At 35.0% G+C, this 18,768-nt stretch overlaps 2 protein-coding genes across 7 annotated transcripts; both read right to left on the bottom strand.

The window, feature by feature from the left end:
• Window positions 1-42: 42 nt before the first annotated feature.
• Window positions 43-8,874, bottom strand: LOC111701306 (protein FAM91A1). Its single transcript, XM_023472526.1, has 13 exons — window positions 8,796-8,874; window positions 7,589-7,687; window positions 6,955-7,091; window positions 6,083-6,184; window positions 5,481-5,573; window positions 5,120-5,192; window positions 4,878-4,971; window positions 4,469-4,727; window positions 3,469-3,709; window positions 2,284-3,169; window positions 2,057-2,184; window positions 1,176-1,345; window positions 43-804 (listed from the first exon to the last, which is right to left on the bottom strand). Exons 1-13 carry the CDS (start codon window positions 8,838-8,840, stop codon window positions 684-686), a joined length of 2,448 nt encoding a protein of 815 aa, XP_023328294.1. The 5' UTR covers window positions 8,841-8,874; the 3' UTR covers window positions 43-683.
• LOC111701308 (endonuclease 8-like 3) lies at window positions 8,859-18,768 on the bottom strand. 6 transcript variants are annotated; one of them, XM_023472532.1, is made up of 13 exons: window positions 18,386-18,768; window positions 16,246-16,319; window positions 15,317-15,411; window positions 14,276-14,411; window positions 12,949-13,023; window positions 12,560-12,671; window positions 12,131-12,303; window positions 11,410-11,529; window positions 10,099-10,354; window positions 9,641-9,965; window positions 9,526-9,573; window positions 9,304-9,465; window positions 8,859-9,007 (listed from the first exon to the last, which is right to left on the bottom strand). In XM_023472532.1, exons 1-12 carry the CDS (start codon window positions 18,465-18,467, stop codon window positions 9,339-9,341), a joined length of 1,623 nt encoding a protein of 540 aa, XP_023328300.1. In that variant the 5' UTR covers window positions 18,468-18,768; the 3' UTR covers window positions 8,859-9,007; window positions 9,304-9,338. The 6 variants fall into 6 exon arrangements, with proteins under 6 accessions (XP_023328300.1, XP_023328303.1, XP_023328302.1 ...); XM_023472535.1 differs by having other exon boundaries at window positions 8,859-9,043; XM_023472534.1 differs by having other exon boundaries at window positions 9,293-9,465.

Consider the following 18,768-nt stretch of genomic DNA (forward strand, 5'->3'; position numbering starts at 1 on the left):
TACTTAATTGTGAACAAAAAAAAATCGAGAATAGTATAACAACTAAAGGTAGATGGAAGTGGCAGGGTGGAAACATGCATTAAGATAAATGTTTGTTTTTCCTGGCAACCACGGTTCTGACAATCATATTTCCAGCCGTTATATCTGCACTGAGGAATTAAGTTAAAGAGGGGGAAGCTTACGCAACAAAGATAGCACCAACAGAAGGACGAAATGGACGAGCGGGGACAAAAGGACAAAAAAGAGTCGGACGGATTGGAATAGAAAGAAAAAAAAGAGTATAAATCTGGTCGGAATAAGAATAATGAAGAATCAAATCACAGATCAGAGGGAAAAAGAACATTGATAAAACCACACTGAAAGAAAAAGATAAATTAATGCAATTAATACTTGAAAATCTAAGCCTAAGAAGAATAAAATCCTTGATATAAATGTAAATACATTACATATAGAAATATGATACTATTTGCATATATACATTATCAAATGATTCACACATTCATGAGACTGAACCTTGCAGTATTATAGAAATTAATGCAAAAAATTTAGTTAATATTTTTAGAAATCTGTCGCTTATTCCATAAAGATCTTGACACCGTGCGCCTCTTATTCATCAAGCCTATACGTAGTGTACAAATGTACAGTGTACGTGCACTGTACAATATAAGTATGTACCCAATGAACTACATGATATTAAAGATTGGAGGTACCGGAGCTAGACTGGATCCGTTGAACCAGATAGGACGTGTTGGATACGGTACTCCCTCATCCTCTCCGCATATATCAGGGTAGTCAGAGTTCAACCTATAATCAGAACAGTAGGCGTCATCAACTTTAAAGGGACTGTAGTCGTCATTTTAAGTGACTCTCCATTTAAAAAAAGGGGCATTAAATCTGATTCACAATGGAACCATTTAAACCTTAAGATGGTCAATAATGTGGAAGATTACGTCGTTGAAACGACTTTCTCCAATGTTTCTGAAGCAAAAAATGCGCAAGTCACTTTTCAGAGCAAAAAAAATGATAACTTGAAACAATTAAAATTTCGTTTCCAGTCCTTTTAAGATGGAAGAAAATAATAAAACAGAGAAGAGAGTAAGGGTAAAAAATTGACAAATTTGAGGCAGATTGGTTATATTTGTTATTAAAAGAAAAATGCTAAAAACTGAACTTACTTAATGAAAGCCAGAAGCTCTGCTCCGAGCTCTGCTTGCTTCCGGGACATGTTCTCCAGGTTCTCCTTGTTAACCAACCCCTTAGTGAGGATCTTTTCCATGATCTCCTTGTTGAGGTCGGAGTTGAACAATGGAATCCCGTAGGTTATATTCATCACCAGCCAACGATCCTTCACACAAAAGAAAACCTTTCTATTAGAGGGAGTGTTCTCGAAAAATTAAAGGGGGTATAGGTTGAATTCGAATCTCATTTGGATTTGTTTGCTATCAATCTTACTTCCATCTATAGCGTCAACATGAAGAGAATGGTTCAGCCTATATATCCCCTCTCATTTTTCGTGCATGCTCTTTAAAGATGTGACCCTCCATTCATAGTTTGGCATGTCCGATTCCCAACGGTACCCTCAAAAGCTTTGGCGGATCAAGACTGAAAGAGATATCCATAATTTCATTAATTCCACATTATTAGTCAGATCAGGTTTAAAGGGTACAATTGAGAATCGGACATGACCTTCTTTAAAATAGAGGGTCAATTGAAATCACGACAGTCCCTTTAAGAAAAGTGTTTATGGTGAGGGAGGGAAGGATGAGACTGCTAGGACGGTTTACTAGTTCTCCAGCTAGCAGTATATCTAGAATACCTGTAGTGTTGGTGTTGAAGGGAGGATGAGACTGCTAGGACGGTTTACTAGTTCTCCAGCTAGCAGTAAATCTAGAATACCTGTAGTGTTGGTGTTGAAGGGAGGATGAGACTACTAGGACGGTTTACTAGTTCTCCAGCTAGCGGGGAATCTAGAATACCTGTAGTGTTGGTGTCTAAGGGAGGATGAGACTGCTAGGACGGTTTACTAGTTCTCCAGCTAGCAGTAAATCTAGGATACCTGTAGTGTTGGTGTTGAAGGAAGGATGAGACTGCTGGGACGGTTTACATGTTCTCCAGCTAACGGGGAATCTATAGAATCTAACTCCTCAGCTAATAATTGCTCACTGTCAAAGTCTAACATGTCTCCTAAAACACAAACATTTTGATTTATTCAATAAATATTTAATTTTTATTATGCTCTGAATCTGATATCTGAATCTGATATAATTTGAGATGATTAAATACCTGCTGGAGAGAACTGCCTTTCTTCCATTTTCTTTTCCGCTAGGTTAACCAAAGTTATATACCCACAGGAGGAGGATAAATCTACAACTCCTTCTAGTTTATCAATCCCTTCTCCCAACCCCTTCTCTAGCTCATCCTGGAGAGGGAAGGAAACAAGCTTCGTCTTCGCTGTCTCGTCGTGATCTGTACTGAAGGCCTGGAGAAGGACTGGAGAATGCAACAAAGCATCTTGGAGGAGGGAGAGAGCTCCAGAGATTGGAACCTCTGTTGGTTCATGGCCCCAGGTTGTAATGTAGAGCACGGCGCAGGATTGAAGAGCTCTAGGTAACGAGCGCATTTTCCACCCTCTGGGAAGCATCAGAGAGACAGGTCCAGATCCAGTCTTATCATAAATATAAAATTTAAACCATGGCGAAGCAAGCTCAGGAAGACTGGGTCCTAGATTGGCAGGCGTTACGCTGTTCAGCGCGCGTAGTTCATGGGTCATGGGTGCCATTGATACCAGGAGACTGTAGTTCTTCTGAAGGAGCCTGGAGACTGTGTTCTGATCCAGGGATTGTAACGATTCAACCCGAACCAGATCCAAACCCAGACACAGCTCAAATTCCTTAAGACTAGGATTATTTCTAAGACTGATAATCGTCTCTTTGAGGGTCATCGCGGCTGTGAAATATACGCCGGCCTCGCCCTCCGCCTCAGTGGCGGATATTTTTTTGAGCTCCGCCAGAAATACGTCCATGCTCTCGTCGGAGAGCTTTCCAACCTCAAACATGGTGACGGCGTGATTCTTAAGACTGGGGCTCAGGTTTCCCATCATGAGGTATGCTGTAAGCGTGGAGTCGAATAAAAACCCTATCTTCTTAACAGAGCTCTTCTCCTCAGGAACCTAAACATTTTAAAACATTTTCAGAGTGCTTTAAGTAACCATCCGTTTCACAATGCTTTCAACGATTCACAACAATGCAAGCACGATGATGGAGAAATTTACGAATTTCCATCAAAAAATTTCAAACTTGCAGCAGAGAAATATCTAAAAACAATTTCGTGGATTAAAATACCGTCATTCAGATAAGGTCTTGAAGTACATCGTAGATGGCACTTTTTCATGTAAGATTTACTTCATTCCCATTGACAAGCATAAAAACAGAATATTTGCGCATTGTAGGCCCTAAACTGAACTAGTACCTTCTCCTCCGTCTCCTTGTGGTCCGAATCCTCCTTATAATCTCCAGTATCCTCCCAACTCTCTGTATCTGTCTCTAGTGCATGATTGAGCTCCTTGAGCAAAGAATCCTCTTCATCGGAGCTAACACTAATCACTGATCCACATCGGATGCTCACACCTCCTGTATCCATGTGATCTAACCAGGATGGATGAAGGGTATCAGTATCAAGGTCCGCATCTTTTTTACGAGCAAACCCCAACCTGGAAAGGTGAATTTTAGAAAAGATAAGAAGAAAAAACGTTCAGTTCTTTACCAGCAGTATAGAGAGATTGCGTCTTTAACTAGTCCTGGATCCATGTATCTGTACTCTACCTGCAGTATAGGGAGATTGCGTCTTTTACTAGTCCTGGATCCATGTATCTGTACTCTACCTGCAGTATTGGGAGATTGCATCTTGTACTAGTCCTGGATCCATGTATCTGTACTCTACCTGCAGTATAGGGAGATTGCGTCTTTTACTAGTCCTGGATCCATGTATCTGTACTCTACCTGCAGTATAGGGAGATTGCATCTTTAACTAGTCCTGGATCCATGTATCTGTACTCTACCTGCAGTATAGAGAGATTGCGTCTTTAACTAGTCCTGGATCCATGTATCTGTACTCTACCTGCAGTATAGAGAGATTGCATCTTACTAGTCCTGGATCCATGTATCTGTACTCTACCTGCAGTATAGAGAGATTGCCTCTTTAACTAGTCCTGGATTCATGTATCTGTACTCTACCTGCAGTATTGGGAGATTGCATCTTTTACTAGTACTGGATCCATGTATCTGTACTCTACCTGCAGTATTGGGAGATTGCATCTTTTACTAGTCCTGGATCCATGTATCTGTACTCTACCTGCAGTATTGGGAGATTGCATCTTTTACTAGTCCTGGATCCATGTATCTGTACTCTACCTGCAGTATTGGGAGATTGCATCTTTTACTAGTCCAGGATTCATGTATCTGTACTCTACCTGCAGTATAGAGAGATTGCATCTTTAACTAGTCCTGGATCTATCTGGAGCAAGGTTGCAGTCTCCGCAACACTAGTCTGTTCGTCCATTGAAACAAATATTTTGTACAACAAAGTCTCGAAATAGTCCCCTGTCACTCGGTTCATGACGAACCCCTCCAGAGGGGGCATTGTCATGAGGTCCTTATCCTCTATGATGATATCCAGGTATACTAGACCCTGGAGATACAGGCTGTGCACGTCCTTGTAGTTCAGCATACCTGGAGAAAAAATACATTTTTGGGACGGATATAAATAATATCAATCACACTCAAATTCAAGAAATCATTCAAAACAAATCTTAAACGATGAACTGATCACAACGGAAAAAACTTCAATAATTGATTTGATTTAATTAATCTTTGATTTACCTGCTGGACAAGGACCAGAATCAATTATTTGATCAATTATTGATTTCTCGGGTTTAGCCAAAAGTTTAACATCATCCTCAGTTATATATCCAACCTGGATTATATAAACCAAGATTATTAAATTTTCAAACTTTTAAAAACAAGAAGGTCAGTCATTGCATTTTTTAGGACGGATTTTATAAGAAAAAGTGTAATTTTTATATAATTTTGTTGAATTTTTTATTTAGATAAAAAAGTGTGACCTGAACTACCCACCAGGGCAAGATTGGAATATCACTGACAGGACGGGTTGGTAGAAGATCTTTATAACTTTTCCTAAAACAAAATATACAGTGAGAACCAGAAAACAGTGGAATTTTAATCATGAACTCGTAGCATTTTGTAATTTGCAACTATATAATTAATCAAAAAGTGTCCCCTGGTCATTTTTAGTGATTTATCAGTCGCAACAATTGAAACTTACAAAATCCTTCAGAGACATTCCTAAATTAAGTGAGAAAACAACGCCGACATTCATTCTAAAGTTTTCCAATTCTCGTTGTACTTCAGAACTTTTAAAGAAAAATTTCTCCAAAGGCTGCCCCCCTTATCTCATTATCAAACCTGAAGAGACTGGTTGAAAATCCTCCAAACTTAGTTTTTGATCTAGTTTGGTTCATGAGATCAATATACTGGTTCCTGCCAATACCTAGCAACCTAAATATTAACACAAAACTCTTTATTCATAAGTTAGTTCCAGTGTTTTTGTTCTGAGTACATCATACATTACCCCCACCCCCCCCCCCGCCACGCAAACCCCATTATGGTCAAACAAAACTTGAAATTATGGAGAAAAAAAAAATTATTAGTGTTGAGGGTAATTATCATAAATATATAACCCTGTAAATATTTAGAGGGGAAAGTGTTTATTACTTTTCATTTCTTATAATACTGTTAGGAAACTTGTAAAAGTTATTCTCAACTAAATAAAAATTCAATAAAATATTAATTACCATGGATTTAGCAAAAGTCATGAGAATTGTAAAAGTTAATCTTAATCTGAATGAAAATAAATACAATATTAATTACCATGGTTTTAGGAGAATTGTAAAAGTTATTCTGAATCTCAGTCAAAAGTAATAAATAAAATAAACAAATCAAACATTCATTCACAAAAATAATAATGTAAAAGCGTTCAACAAATACATCTTTACAAAAGGTATTACCTAACACAATCCACAGCTGTGAAGTTTGGTAGAGAATCATAACTTCTCTCCTGTCCCATTATACTCTCCAGTACCATGATATAGTACTGGAATGGAGTAATCCTAGAATATAGTTCATTTTACAGTAACTTGATATAGTACTGGCACGGAGTAATCCTAGAATATAGTTCATTTTACAGTAACTTGATATAGTACTGGCACGGAGTAACCCTAGAATATAGGTCATTATATTCTTCAGTACCATGATATAGTACTGGCACGGAGTAATCCTAGAATATAGGTCATTACTCTCTAGTACCATGATATAGTACTGGCACGGAGTAATCCTAGAACATAGCTCATTACACTCTTCAGTACCATGATATAGTACTGGAACGGAGTAATCCTAGAATATAGGTCATTACTCTCTAGTACCATGATATAGTACTGGCACGGAGTAATCCTAGATAATAGTTTATATTCTTCAGAACCATGACATAGTACCGGAACAGAGTAATCCTAGAAAATATGTTCATTTTACTCTCCGGTATCATGATATAGTACTGGAACGGAGTAATCCTAGATAATAGTTCATTTTACTCTCCAATAGTCAAATTCTGTTGGCATGTTTAATTTAAATTAAGAAAAGAAGCAAACAAACTTGTTACAATTTAAAAGATATATAAATGAAAATGATAAAGACAAAACCATACAAAAAGCTGTAGAAACAAGAAGGATTCCTTTTCTGTTACTATCCTTTAGTACAAAACGTCGTGCATTTATCCAACTCAAATGAGGTTTAATAAAAATATCAATTACAGCAGGGTTTCATTATCTATTTGTATTTAGTTTATTTCTAATTTTTTTCCTAAACAAACATCTGTTTATTTTACCTGAGCCCCTTGATGACAACATCAGAGAGATGGTAGGGGAAGAGCATAAGATTCTTCTTACTAAACTCTAGAAGGTCTTCATAGTATCTCTTCTCATCCTTCTTCACGTGACGGACCAGGTTACCCCGGTATCTCAACTAGAATATATTTAGTCAAGCAACATTCTATTATATTTGATTTGGTCCCTTCATGTAGTTTTGCTCTTGTTCAGCAAATAAAGCATCCTAATACAATTTGAATCTCATATTTTTTTCTACACAAAATTGCCTTTACATCTTAAAAAGCATTATAGGCCCCCTGGGGACCTTGAATCAACTCCTGGAGATCCATAAACCGGTGGAATAGAAAGACGACTGTTAGACTCCAGTTATGATACAAAACAGTTATACTCTGTACACAGGCCGTATAAATTGTACACAGGCCCGTATAAATTATAATGAAGCTACTGGTAAAAATATTTGCTTGAAAAATTATGACAAAATCAAATACACAAGATTGATTAAATGTCGTCTTCCTATTCTACAGTATTACACGTATTACTTCAGTAAAAAAAATGTATGGGTTACAATGAAAATTACAAGAATACAAATAAAAAAGATTACAAGTAACAAGTAAATAAATAGTGAGTAATTACCTGATTTTTTATACTGAACTGTACAATACTTTTATCATATTCCTTGCTTGTGTTTCCTAACTGCTGCTGAATATATGCAGGCAGGGAATCCCACGCAACCTAATAATTAGGTTAATCGTCTTAGTTTAAGGTGAACCTCCATTTGAAGAAGGGCATGACCGATTCACAATGATACCATTAAAACCTCGATTAGATTAAAAATGCAGAAGCTAACGTTGTTTTTCTTGCTTGAAAGTTTTTTGATTCTGATAACTTTTCCGTTTTTTCGAAGCCTAAAATGCCCAAGTCATTTCTGCTAAGGAACAACAAATGAAAATAAACAATTTAAAAAACAAAAACATGGATATCTAATTCAAACTTGATCATACAAAACTTCAAGGGTACCGTTTGAATCAGAAATGCCACTCTATCAATGGAGGATCTCTTAAAAGTTCACTCCTTTCCATAGAAGTTTCATGTATATTGAACCGTTTAATAATGGGAATTCTTACACGATAGGTTTACTACTATGGAGCCGAACAGATATGATATTATAAATATTATTTCTCTTTTTGTTCCAACATTAAAGAGAAAACAGTAGTATCTCTAATGCCAAAAAATACTCAATCATATATTTTCCAATCCAGTCAACCGAATATGACTATTAAAACAAAATACCTTTTGATTAAACATAGTGGCAACAGATCAAATCTAGCTCTTAATTAACCAAATGGCAACCACTCAAAACTAAACCTTAATCAACTACATGGCCACCAATTAAAACTCGCTCTTAATTAAACAAATGGCAACCAATCAAATCTAGCTCTTCATTAAACAAATGGCAACCACTCAAAACTAAACTTTAATCAACTACATGGCCACCAATTAAAACTTGCTCTTAATTAAACAAATGGCAACCAATCAAATCTAGATCTTATTCAAATAACATAGCAACCATTAAAAACTGGCTCTTAATCAACCAATTAAAAGTAGCTCTTAGTCTACCAAACGACAACTTTCAAAAGTAGCTCTTAATCAACCAAAATGGCAACCAATCACAAGCTATAAATCAACCAAAATGGCAACCAACCAAAACAACCTATAAATCAACCAAAAGGGCAACCAATCAAAACAAGCTCTAAATCAACATAATGGAAAAAAGCTCTAAATCAACCAAAATGGCGACCAATCAAAACTAGCTATACATCAACCAAATAAACATATTTACTTTGTTCCGGATGAACTCCTCTATTTCTGAGCTCAAGTTCGCCATTTTATCAGCATTCCATCATTTTCTGAAAATTATCATAAATTCACTTTTGACATTATCAAAATAATCATCATCAAAATGTATCACAATTAGTCTCTTGACCGATCACAGTAAAAATACTAGCGGTTAAATGTTGGTAAACAAAACAGAAGCCAGAGGTAGATTTTTAACTGAATGGGGTTGAAGACACAATTTCAAGTGACCCTCTAATTAAAAAGGGACATGCGCCCGATTCACAACAATACCTTTTAAACCTTTGTCTGCCCCACTGTTGAAGATAACGTAGTTTAAAATTCTGAAAGTAGATTTGCGCAAGTCTCTTTATTGTAGAGAAACCACACTTTTTGAAATAAGTTTTTAAAATTATAAACATGGATATCCAATTCATACTTGATGATCAGAAAAAACTCTTAAAGGAACCTTTGTGAATCAGACATAGGGTCACTCAAAATTACGAAAACAGTCCCTTTAAATGAATAGATTATTTGAATATTCTGCTAATCAATCTTTCCACTTGAAGAAATCACATTGTTCCTTTTTCGGTTTCGGGCAAACGAAGAAACTTCGTCCGTTGTTTTCATTCTGTTTGTAAACTTCCCGCAGCAGGGTAATACATTTATGCTGACACCTAGATATATTTTCATTATTTCATTTTATGGTATTGAAAAATGTAAAACTAAGATTATACCTTGGATGTTCTAAATCGGCCCAGGCAAAGAAATCGCAAGCCTTCCCTCTGAAAAATCCACTAATTTAACAAATGAACGCAGCATAAAAGTCAGCCATTTTGAATTAGGGGTTACCTTGTTAAAGAACACGTGTAGAAGAGACGACCTTTGTTCTCTCCATCTTTGTTCACGGTTTTCACATTGCAAGGTTTCTTATGTCCGCTACAAACATCAACCTTGCTTTTTTCAGTTCCAACATTAACCTTTACATTGTCGACAATGCTCTTCACATTTCCATAACAACTCTTCACATTTCCAAAATTGCTCTTCACATTTCCAAAATTGCTCTTCACATTTCCAAAACTCTTCACATTTCCAAAATTGCTCTTCACATTTCCAAAATTGCTCTTCACATTTCCAAAACTGCTATTGCTAGAAGTGCTTGCCTTTGACGTAATTCCTGCAAGATTTTATGATGATTATTAGTGATAAAAAAATAATAAAAAAAGTTAAAAGGTTTCAAGAAAAAATCCGAAAACATAAAGGATTAAATTGTGAATTGTTTTGCATTATTCAAATTATAAATAAAAAACCTGATGGACCCGAAACACTAGTTTTCTGGTTAGACGTGTCACTCAACATCGGCCTCGGACCTAGTTCAGGCCTCCCTGCCAGCCTTGGCCTCGGTCCAGGATCTGACCTCTCTGCCAATCTAGGCCTCTTACTGAAGAAGTTTACAGGTTCCGAGGATTTTCTTTTTGCTTTGCTAGTTCCACACGTGAAACATTTAGTTGAACCAGGTTTATTTTCATATGTGCACATCTCACAGCTCCAGGTTGAAGGGGAAACCTGAGAAAAAAAGGCAAATTTAACAAGTTTCTACCCAAGTTGGTTATAATAAGAAAACAATAAAGGCGCTATGGCATTTGCTCTTTCACAATTTTCTCAATGTCAATTTGCTCTATGGACCATTTGATCCATTCCCGTTAGACCAGTTGTTCTAAAGACTATTTACTATACGGACAACTTTCTCTATGTGCCAATTTCTTCTTCTTACAAAATACTTTATTGAAAAAAAATATCTTACACATAAAATGGTTCTGTTAATATATATAAAAAGGACATTGGTATATATTTCAGACAAAACGCAATGTAAAAAAACAAACAGAATTTTTGGCAACTATGAAAGATGGCTGAAAAATTGCGAAATTGCTTATCACCTGTAGCCAGCCTCAATTTGCGTTTTAAAATGAAAAAAGGAAATATGAATATAAAAATACAATGGCTTGTCGCCATATATATTTATAAGTATGATAACGTTAAGATTAAATATTTAAGGAAAAACTAAAAAAAAATCATAAAGGCATAAATACATAAGTGCTTATCGCACTACTCTAGATTGAGTTTAGTAACTTAAATTTTCAGCAAAAACAACCGGATTTAACGAACTTGGATTTTGCAAATTTGAGTTCTTGAATGTCTCAAGTACGAGATTCAGTGCGGATGATAATATGATAAAGCAAAAATAGTTGAAGGCCTGAACTCTTCGCGAATAATCTTGGTCTATCATGTAATAAAATCAATTCTACATTGTTCAGTTCGGATCGAAATAATCCTAATCCTAGACCCAGAGCCCGAAACTTTTGTTGCAAAAAGCGTTTCTGTGCAACGATTCAAAAATATCAACAATCGAGACTTTAAATTTGAGCCGATTAAATACTTAATAAAAAATCCAAGAAAAACAACTAACTCGTACTTCTGCAATCCCTCATTGGACAAAAGCAGTTTTGTGCTATTCAAAAAGTTTAAATTTAATCCTTTCAAAACAAAAAATCTAACCTCTGAAATTATTGTACGTTTAACAAAACAAGAGTAGGGAAAATTAAGATATTCAAAACTCTTACTCCAGCTGTGACCCATCCAATGATACTGTTTGTAGAAGGACCTGACTCCAGGGAATTGGTTTGACAAGATCCACAGAAATATGTTCCACGCTCATACTCTCCAGGCTTACACTTAGTAACCTTAACAGAATACATAGATCTTAAAAACAAACAAACAAATCTCAAACATATTATATATAGAACATTACTTATAAATCTATCTAGCTTTTTAATCTATTGATTGCCAACATATTAAACTTTCCCGCCAAAAAAAATATAAAAGGCATATTAGGGTAACATTACTTGTTCAGGAGAGAGAGAAAAGGATTTTTAAAGAAAATATATCAAAGGTATAATTCTTTTAGAACCAACCTTTCCATTGCACTGTTTACAGGTGGAGAACCTATATATCTTGAAGAACTAACCTTTCCATTGCACTGTTTACAGGTGGAGAACCCATATATCTTGAAGAACTAACCTTTCCATTGCACTGTTTACAGGTGGAGAACCTATATATCTTGAAGAACTAACCTTTCCATTGCACTGTTTACAGGTGGAGAACCCATATATCTTGAAGAACTAACCTTTCCATTGCAGTGTTTACAGGTGGAGAACCCATTATCTTGAAGAACTAACCTTTCCATTGCACTGTTTACAGGTGGAGAACCTATAGATCTTGTAGAACTAACCTTTCCATTGCACTGTTTACAGGTGGAGCACCTATATATCTTGAAGAACTAACCTTTCCATTGCACTGTTTACAGGTGGAGAACCTATAGATCTTGAAGAACTTATGGAGAGGTTTACCAGTCTTCCTACAGTCGTAGAAGACCTTGGAGAAATCCCTGTTCATCTTTACAACCCGGCTCACGTGACCAGCCGTCAGATCCTTTACAGCAGTCAAAGGGTTTACACCTGCACAATAATTTGGATTTGATAGACTCAATATTTGTTCTATTTGTTCTATTTGTTCTATTTGTTCTATTTGTTCTATTTGTTCTATTTGTTCTTTTTGTTCTATTTGTTTCTTCGAAATTTTCACACAAAAATTTTAACAAATAAATATTTTGGGTAGAAGATCAAAATAAAGAGCCTGTTAATTGATGCATGACTTGAAAACTTATTCATACCTACGCCTGAATACAATGTACAAAATAAACGAGTTGAATACCTGCATCAAACAATGCCTCGTTTTTAATTATATTTCCAACCCCAGGGAGGATTTCTTGATCCATAATAACGTCACAGATTAATCTTTCTTTGTTTCTCTCGGCTTGGATCTCCTAAAAAAAATTTTTAAAAAAACAATTTGTGGTTAATTTGGAATGGGGCCGTTTTTTAAAGCCATTAAAGGGAATTCTAAAAGTTGCATTCTAATACGAAGAATTTGTAAAGAAATTTTTGCGGTCCCCAATTTTTTTCTAGAACTCTTTGAAAGATTTAATTGGGGAATGAATTGTTCCGTTTTGTGATTATGAGTGTTGAATAATTACAATTGATGGAAAAATTCATGTTTAAAACACATAACAGTCCCTTTAACTGTTTAAACATTAAGTTTACCTGAGCCGCTCTTTTTGCATTAAAGGATAGAGAACATATATCCAGATCGATCTGGTTCTCCCATCTATGTAAAGTCTAGAAAGAACAGGTTTTGTTAATATACAGGAACAGACAACATATATCTAGATATATCTGGTTCTTCCAATTTTGAAAAGTCTAGAAAGCAGTGCTTAGGATCCGGATCCGGATCCGCTGGATCCGCATTATTTTGGCTCTCTGGATCCGGATCCGGATCCAAGCAAAATTTTATTTTTCAAAATGTGCAAAACAGCGTTATTTTTCCTTAAATATCCTATTTTGAATTGTTTAAAAGATTTTAAAAATATTCTCAAGGTCTCAGGTTTCTATCTTGCTCAAATCTTAACTGAGACCTCCAACGTGAACCCCCACCCCCTTTAATAACTAGAGAGGGGGGGGGGGAGAAGTCTCCCTTTTCCCATTGCAACTAAGCAAATTCAGTCTTCACAAATTAAGGTGTAAGGATGTGTAAGAGTGAGGGGAAAAGGGTGGGGGCGCACATATGCTAAAAAGATACAGATGCTAAGTAACATCTTGTGTTCCCAGTATAAAGAGACTGTTTTCTGCACTGAAGATATTCAAATCAGACCTAAGGAGTTGCCTGAAGGCAGATATTCTAAACGCCCTCCTTCTACTAAAAGCTAATATGAATTAGACCTGTTTTTTTTCATCCCATAAAGTAAAAAAAAATCATTATCATTTTGTGCAAACTAGTACAAAAATAGTATAAAAAAATGTTAAAATGTTTAACATTTTTTTAGGCATGAAAAGATATTTGAACTAAAATAAAAAATTTTTTGATCAATGACCTGGATCCGGATCCGGATCCATTTTTTTGAAAAGCGGATCCAGGATCCGGATCCGGATCCGCATCAAAATTAAATGGATCCTAAGCACTGCTAGAGAGAACAGGTTTTATCAATATTAAAGAACAGAGAACATATAACTAGATATATCTGGTTCTCCAATCTATGTAAAGTCTAGAGAACAGGTTTTGTAAACATTGAAGAATATAAAAGAATAGAGAACATATATCTAGATTTATCTGGTTCTCTCATCTTTGTAGGTCTATGTAACAGGTTTTATAATTTATAGAACAGAGAACATATATCTTGATCTACCTGGTTCTCTCATCTTTGTAAAGTCTATAGAACAGGTTTTACCCATATTAAAGAAAAATAAACATATTTCTAGATATATCTAGTTCTTTCATCTTTTTAAGTCTAGAGAATAGATTTAATCAATATTAATGAACAGAAAACATCTAGTTTCCTCATCTTAGATTTAACATTTAACAAATCGTTGATACCTGCGGACCGTCTCGGATATCCGTGGAGCACTGATATAGGCTTACCGTATCTATCTCTAGCTGGAGTTGGAGCCGGGGAGGTTCTGTAATCTTCGCCTGGAATCCTTCATCCTGATCCTCAGCTTTATCATTATACCTAGCATACATGAGTTATTGTTTAAACCAAGGTTTAGGAGTTCGTCTTCTACAGAGCTATGACGAATTATAAATTACAACGTAGTTCGTCTTCAACAGAGTTATATGACGATTAATAAATTACCATAGACTACGTGGTTCGTCTTCAACAGATATACGACAATTTATAAATTACCATAGACTTCGTAGTTAATCTTCAACAGAGTTATATGACAATTTATATATTACCATAGACTACGTAGTTCGTCTTCAAGAGAGTTATATGAGGATTTAAAAACTACCATAGACTACGTAGTTCGTCATCAACAGAGTTATATGACAATTTATAAATTGCCATAAACAAATTTAAAACCACTTCGAAGGGTAAGTCCATAGTAATTAAAAGTGGCATTAACTTTCCACTTCAGAATAAATTTTCAGAATAATGCTAAACAGTGTTTTTAAAATCCCATTCTTACATAACCTTAGGCCAAATTTAAAGAATTTAGCAGCGGCTTAACTTTAAGCAGTTGCTCAAATATGGTTGGTTCCACTTAAAATCGTATTCAATGTTTCAAGATTTATACCGGCGCTCAATTTAAATCGGTTTTAGGGAATTTGAGACGCGAATAAAATTCATCAAATTTGGACTCTTGAATAATAAATATTTTAAAAGGGAATTTAGTTGTAATTTCAAGTGACCCAATATTTAAGGGGCATGTCAAATTTTTAACGAACCTTTAAACGTTTGTCTCGTCCAGGATGAATTATTTATTTTTATTTGTCTAGATGAATTGATTATTTTCAAATTTTAACGTATTTTGTGCATTTTTGCGTAAGAGAAAATTGCACCTTGAAAATCGGATATACCACTCTTTAAATGGAGTGTCACTTATAAGTGCGGCTACAACCCATTTCAACTGTTACCTGACGAACCCCGCCATAAGAAAGTGAATCCTGAGACAGGATCCGGAACTTAAGAATATAAACAGTTCCTTCCCCAGGGTTCGGATATCAGTTATCTAAACAAATTAATTCTTCAAATAAAGAAGAAAAAAAATTCAGGAAATAAATGTGATTTTTCCTGAAATGGGAGTATTTTTGGATTTAAGGCCCCCCCCCCCCCCTAATCAATTCTGTCGTTTTTTTCTATCGATTAATTGTTTAAGTGATTTGTTATCTTACAAGGAAAAGATTTTGACATAATGAAACCTACAATCTTTGGGGAAAATATAGCTTATTCTGCAATCGTCAAAAACATAAAAGTAAAAGATATAACGGACTAAAAAATTACCAATAAAAATCTTAACCATTTTTGACAAAAAAAGCTTTTCCCAACACTTTTACATACGATAGTGTTTTAAAAGCTATATCCAAGTTTACATTTTTTTTCGATTATCATTTCACATAATTCACAAATATCATAACTAGTTTTAACTTAAAATAATTCAACTTTGAGTCCTATCATATCATATCATATCATACAGCTAGGGATGCGTCCAACAGCTCTTTGACCTACAAGGGGTATGCCATCACAATCCCCTATAGGTGAAGGCTTTTCAGCCTGACATAGTTTAAACCTAACGTCGGACACACGACCAAATTTGAGCCATGTTTTCGAGTTATAATAGAAAATGATATGGGGATAGGTCTCTTTGTTTTACCTTGCATCCTATCAGAGTATGATATGGGGATAGGTTTCCTTGTTTTACCTTGCATCCTATCAGAGTATGATATGGGGATAAGTTTCCTTGTTTTACCTTGCATCCTATCAGAACATGATATGGAGAGGGGTGTCCTTGTTTTACCTTGCATCCTATCAGAGCATGATATGGAGAGGGGTTTCCTTGTTTTACCTTGCATCCTATCAGAGCATGATATGGAGAGGGGTGTCCTTGTTCTCTTTTAGGTCTGTTATCGACAACATTCCCTAGGCATCGGTTGATTTATATAATGCTTTAGTTAAAAGATGAATAGCCCGAAAATCAAATTAATTGGATTCTTTACAAAAATTTTAAATATGAGAATTTCTTGCATCAAATTAAGAATATTTCTTAATGTCTGGCTTTTCATCGTAATTTTGAATATTCTTGTTCTATTATGATAATCTTATGAGGTAAAAAATGTAATAATGGAAATTCTTAAACGAGATGAAATAATCTTGATGCATTCTTTAACGAAGGCCGCAGGCCTGAGTTAAAGAATGCATCAAGATTATTTCATCGAGTTTAAGAATTCCATTATTACATTTTTATCCTCATAAGATTATTATTATATCATATTTGTGAGGTTCCATGGGCACATACCCAAGAAATTATATTAAAAAATAATTCTGGTGAAATCCGACTATTTTAAGTTGGAACAGTTCACATTATGAAAGGTTGCAAATAAGTTTTATGCTCTTGTTCTGACTAAAGCTTTTTTATTTTTCTAATGTTAAAAAAAAACATTTTAAAAGTAAAAATTGGTTCTTAATTTGAAAGTAATGCATGTGGTGTGATTGTTTCCTTAATTTAGTTTAGTTTGTTTACCAATTTCTAATGATTTTGCTCGTTTTTTCAAGTTATTGATATACAGCATGTTAAATGTGCCCTGAGTTTTTTTTAGATGGTGAGAAGGTATTGTATTGGGTTGTCTTAATCTACTGAACAATATCGTGTCTTCATTTATAGAAGAAATCATTTTCTGGATATTAGATCCTAAATCTTCCAAAAAGAGGAGATAAAATCAGGTTATCTAGTAAGAATCAGTTCAACATGAACTGATGAAGATCTTTGTCTTTTATTCATGAAGCAAGATTTACTGGTTTGTTTTCATTGCTATGGAGTGCTAAGACTCCATTAAAAATGTGACACTAATATTTCAATGATAAGTTTTTATATTTTTTTTGGTTTTGATTGTGGTTTCACTTCCTCATCTCGAACTATGTGAGATATGGTGACTCAGACTGAAAAGCTCTGACCATACTATACAAGTATGCAAAGATTTGCAAAATTTCACCGAACTTGGTTTGAATGAAAATGAACTGAAAAAAATTAATAAAGTAGGCAGTCGGGCAGTATGCTTTAAGACTCGGCAGTTTGATGGAAGTGTCTAATGGAAGGCTAAAAGCATCGTCCATATTTTTGGGAATGGTCAGAAAATGTTAATTTCCACTCTTCTGTCAGGACTAGGGTTGAGATTCAAATTGATATTTCTGAATTAAGGTATATCAATACTTCAAAAAACAAAAAAGGTAAGTGAGCATGAAAAGGTAAGTGAGCATGTTTTAATAAAGTAAAAAAGGTAAGTTTGCATGTTTTGATATAAAAGAAAAAGGTAAGTGAGCATGTTGTTTTTAAGTTAAAAAAGGTAAGTTTGTATGTATTAATGTAAAAGAAAAAGGTGAGTTTGCCCTGTGCATGTTGTCAGTACAAAATAATTAAGTTAATATCTATATTGATCTATACTGAAAGATCAATATAAGGAGCGTGTAAGAATGAATATTCTTCAACTAGTGTAAGAATTTCCATTCTTTAATGCTTGGAGCGTGTAAGAATATACATTCTTTCACGCTCTGACCGTGTAATAATTTCCATTCTTACACGGTCTGAGCGTTAAAGAATGAAAATTCTACACCTTCAGTGTAAGAATAAGCATTCTTAAACGCAAGGAAGCGATCAATATTAAAATTTTCCTCCTGAACCGTGTAATAATGGGAATTCTTACACGATAGCTTTACTACTATGGAACCGAACAGATATGATATAATAATTATTCTTTTAATTGACAAGTAATATGAATAATACAGAAACTAGGCAAATTATTAATATGAAAATTAATATAAAATCAAATGACTGTTCTCCTTGATTTGGTACTAGATTTAATGAATAGAGGAAAGTGGTTTAGCAACTTACCACCGGTTCAACCAGTTCTCTTATGCGCCGCTGTATCCGTAGTTCTACTACTTCTACTATTCATTAAATCTGGTCCATTATTAATCAATAAATTCCTTACCTGAAACATTATGAACAGTTTGATTGAGGATTTTCCCTCTCATTTTCTCCCCTTTCAGCTTACATCCTGGACCCTCAACCATCTTTTTTACTCCAGGTAGGGTTCAGATCTTTACTCCAGGTAGGGTTCAGATCTTTTTACTTCAGGTGCGGTTTAGATATTTTAACTCCAGGTAGGGTTCAGATATTTTTACTCCAGGTAGGGTTCAGATCTTTTTACTTCAGGACGGTTTAGATATTTTAACTCCAGGTACGGTTTGATCTTTTAACTCCAGGTAGGGTTCAGATCTTTTTACTTCAGGTGCGGTTTAGATATTTTAACTCAAGGCAGGGTTTAGATATTTTTACTCCAGGTAGGGTTTAGAATTATAATTCAATTCAAGA

This window comes from Eurytemora carolleeae, unplaced genomic scaffold (genome assembly GCF_000591075.1).
Source record: "Eurytemora carolleeae unplaced genomic scaffold, Eaff_2.0 scaffold452, whole genome shotgun sequence".
Classification (NCBI taxonomy): Eukaryota; Metazoa; Arthropoda; class Copepoda; order Calanoida; family Temoridae; genus Eurytemora; species Eurytemora carolleeae.

Bases quoted from the DNA above. Each gene is read 5' to 3' on its own strand.
- LOC111701306 (XM_023472526.1), bottom strand. From the start codon at position 8,840: ATGGCGAACTTGAGCTCAGAAATAGAGGAGTTCATCCGGAACAAA. The intron at 6,185-6,954 runs GTAAAATAAACA...ACTATATTCTAG, and splicing joins GTTGTCATCAAGGGGCTCAG to GATTACTCCATTCCAGTACT. The intron at 3,170-3,468 runs GTACTAGTTCAG...TAAAATGTTTAG, and splicing joins ACAAGGAGACGGAGGAGAAG to GTTCCTGAGGAGAAGAGCTC.
- LOC111701308 (XM_023472532.1), bottom strand. From the start codon at position 18,467: ATGGTTGAGGGTCCAGGATGTAAGCTGAAAGGGGAGAAAATGAGAGGG. The intron at 10,355-11,409 runs GTAAGAGTTTTG...TTTTTTTCTCAG, and splicing joins TTGGATGGGTCACAGCTGGA to GTTTCCCCTTCAACCTGGAG. The intron at 9,574-9,640 runs GTAACCCCTAAT...TGGATTTTTCAG, and splicing joins TACACGTGTTCTTTAACAAG to AGGGAAGGCTTGCGATTTCT.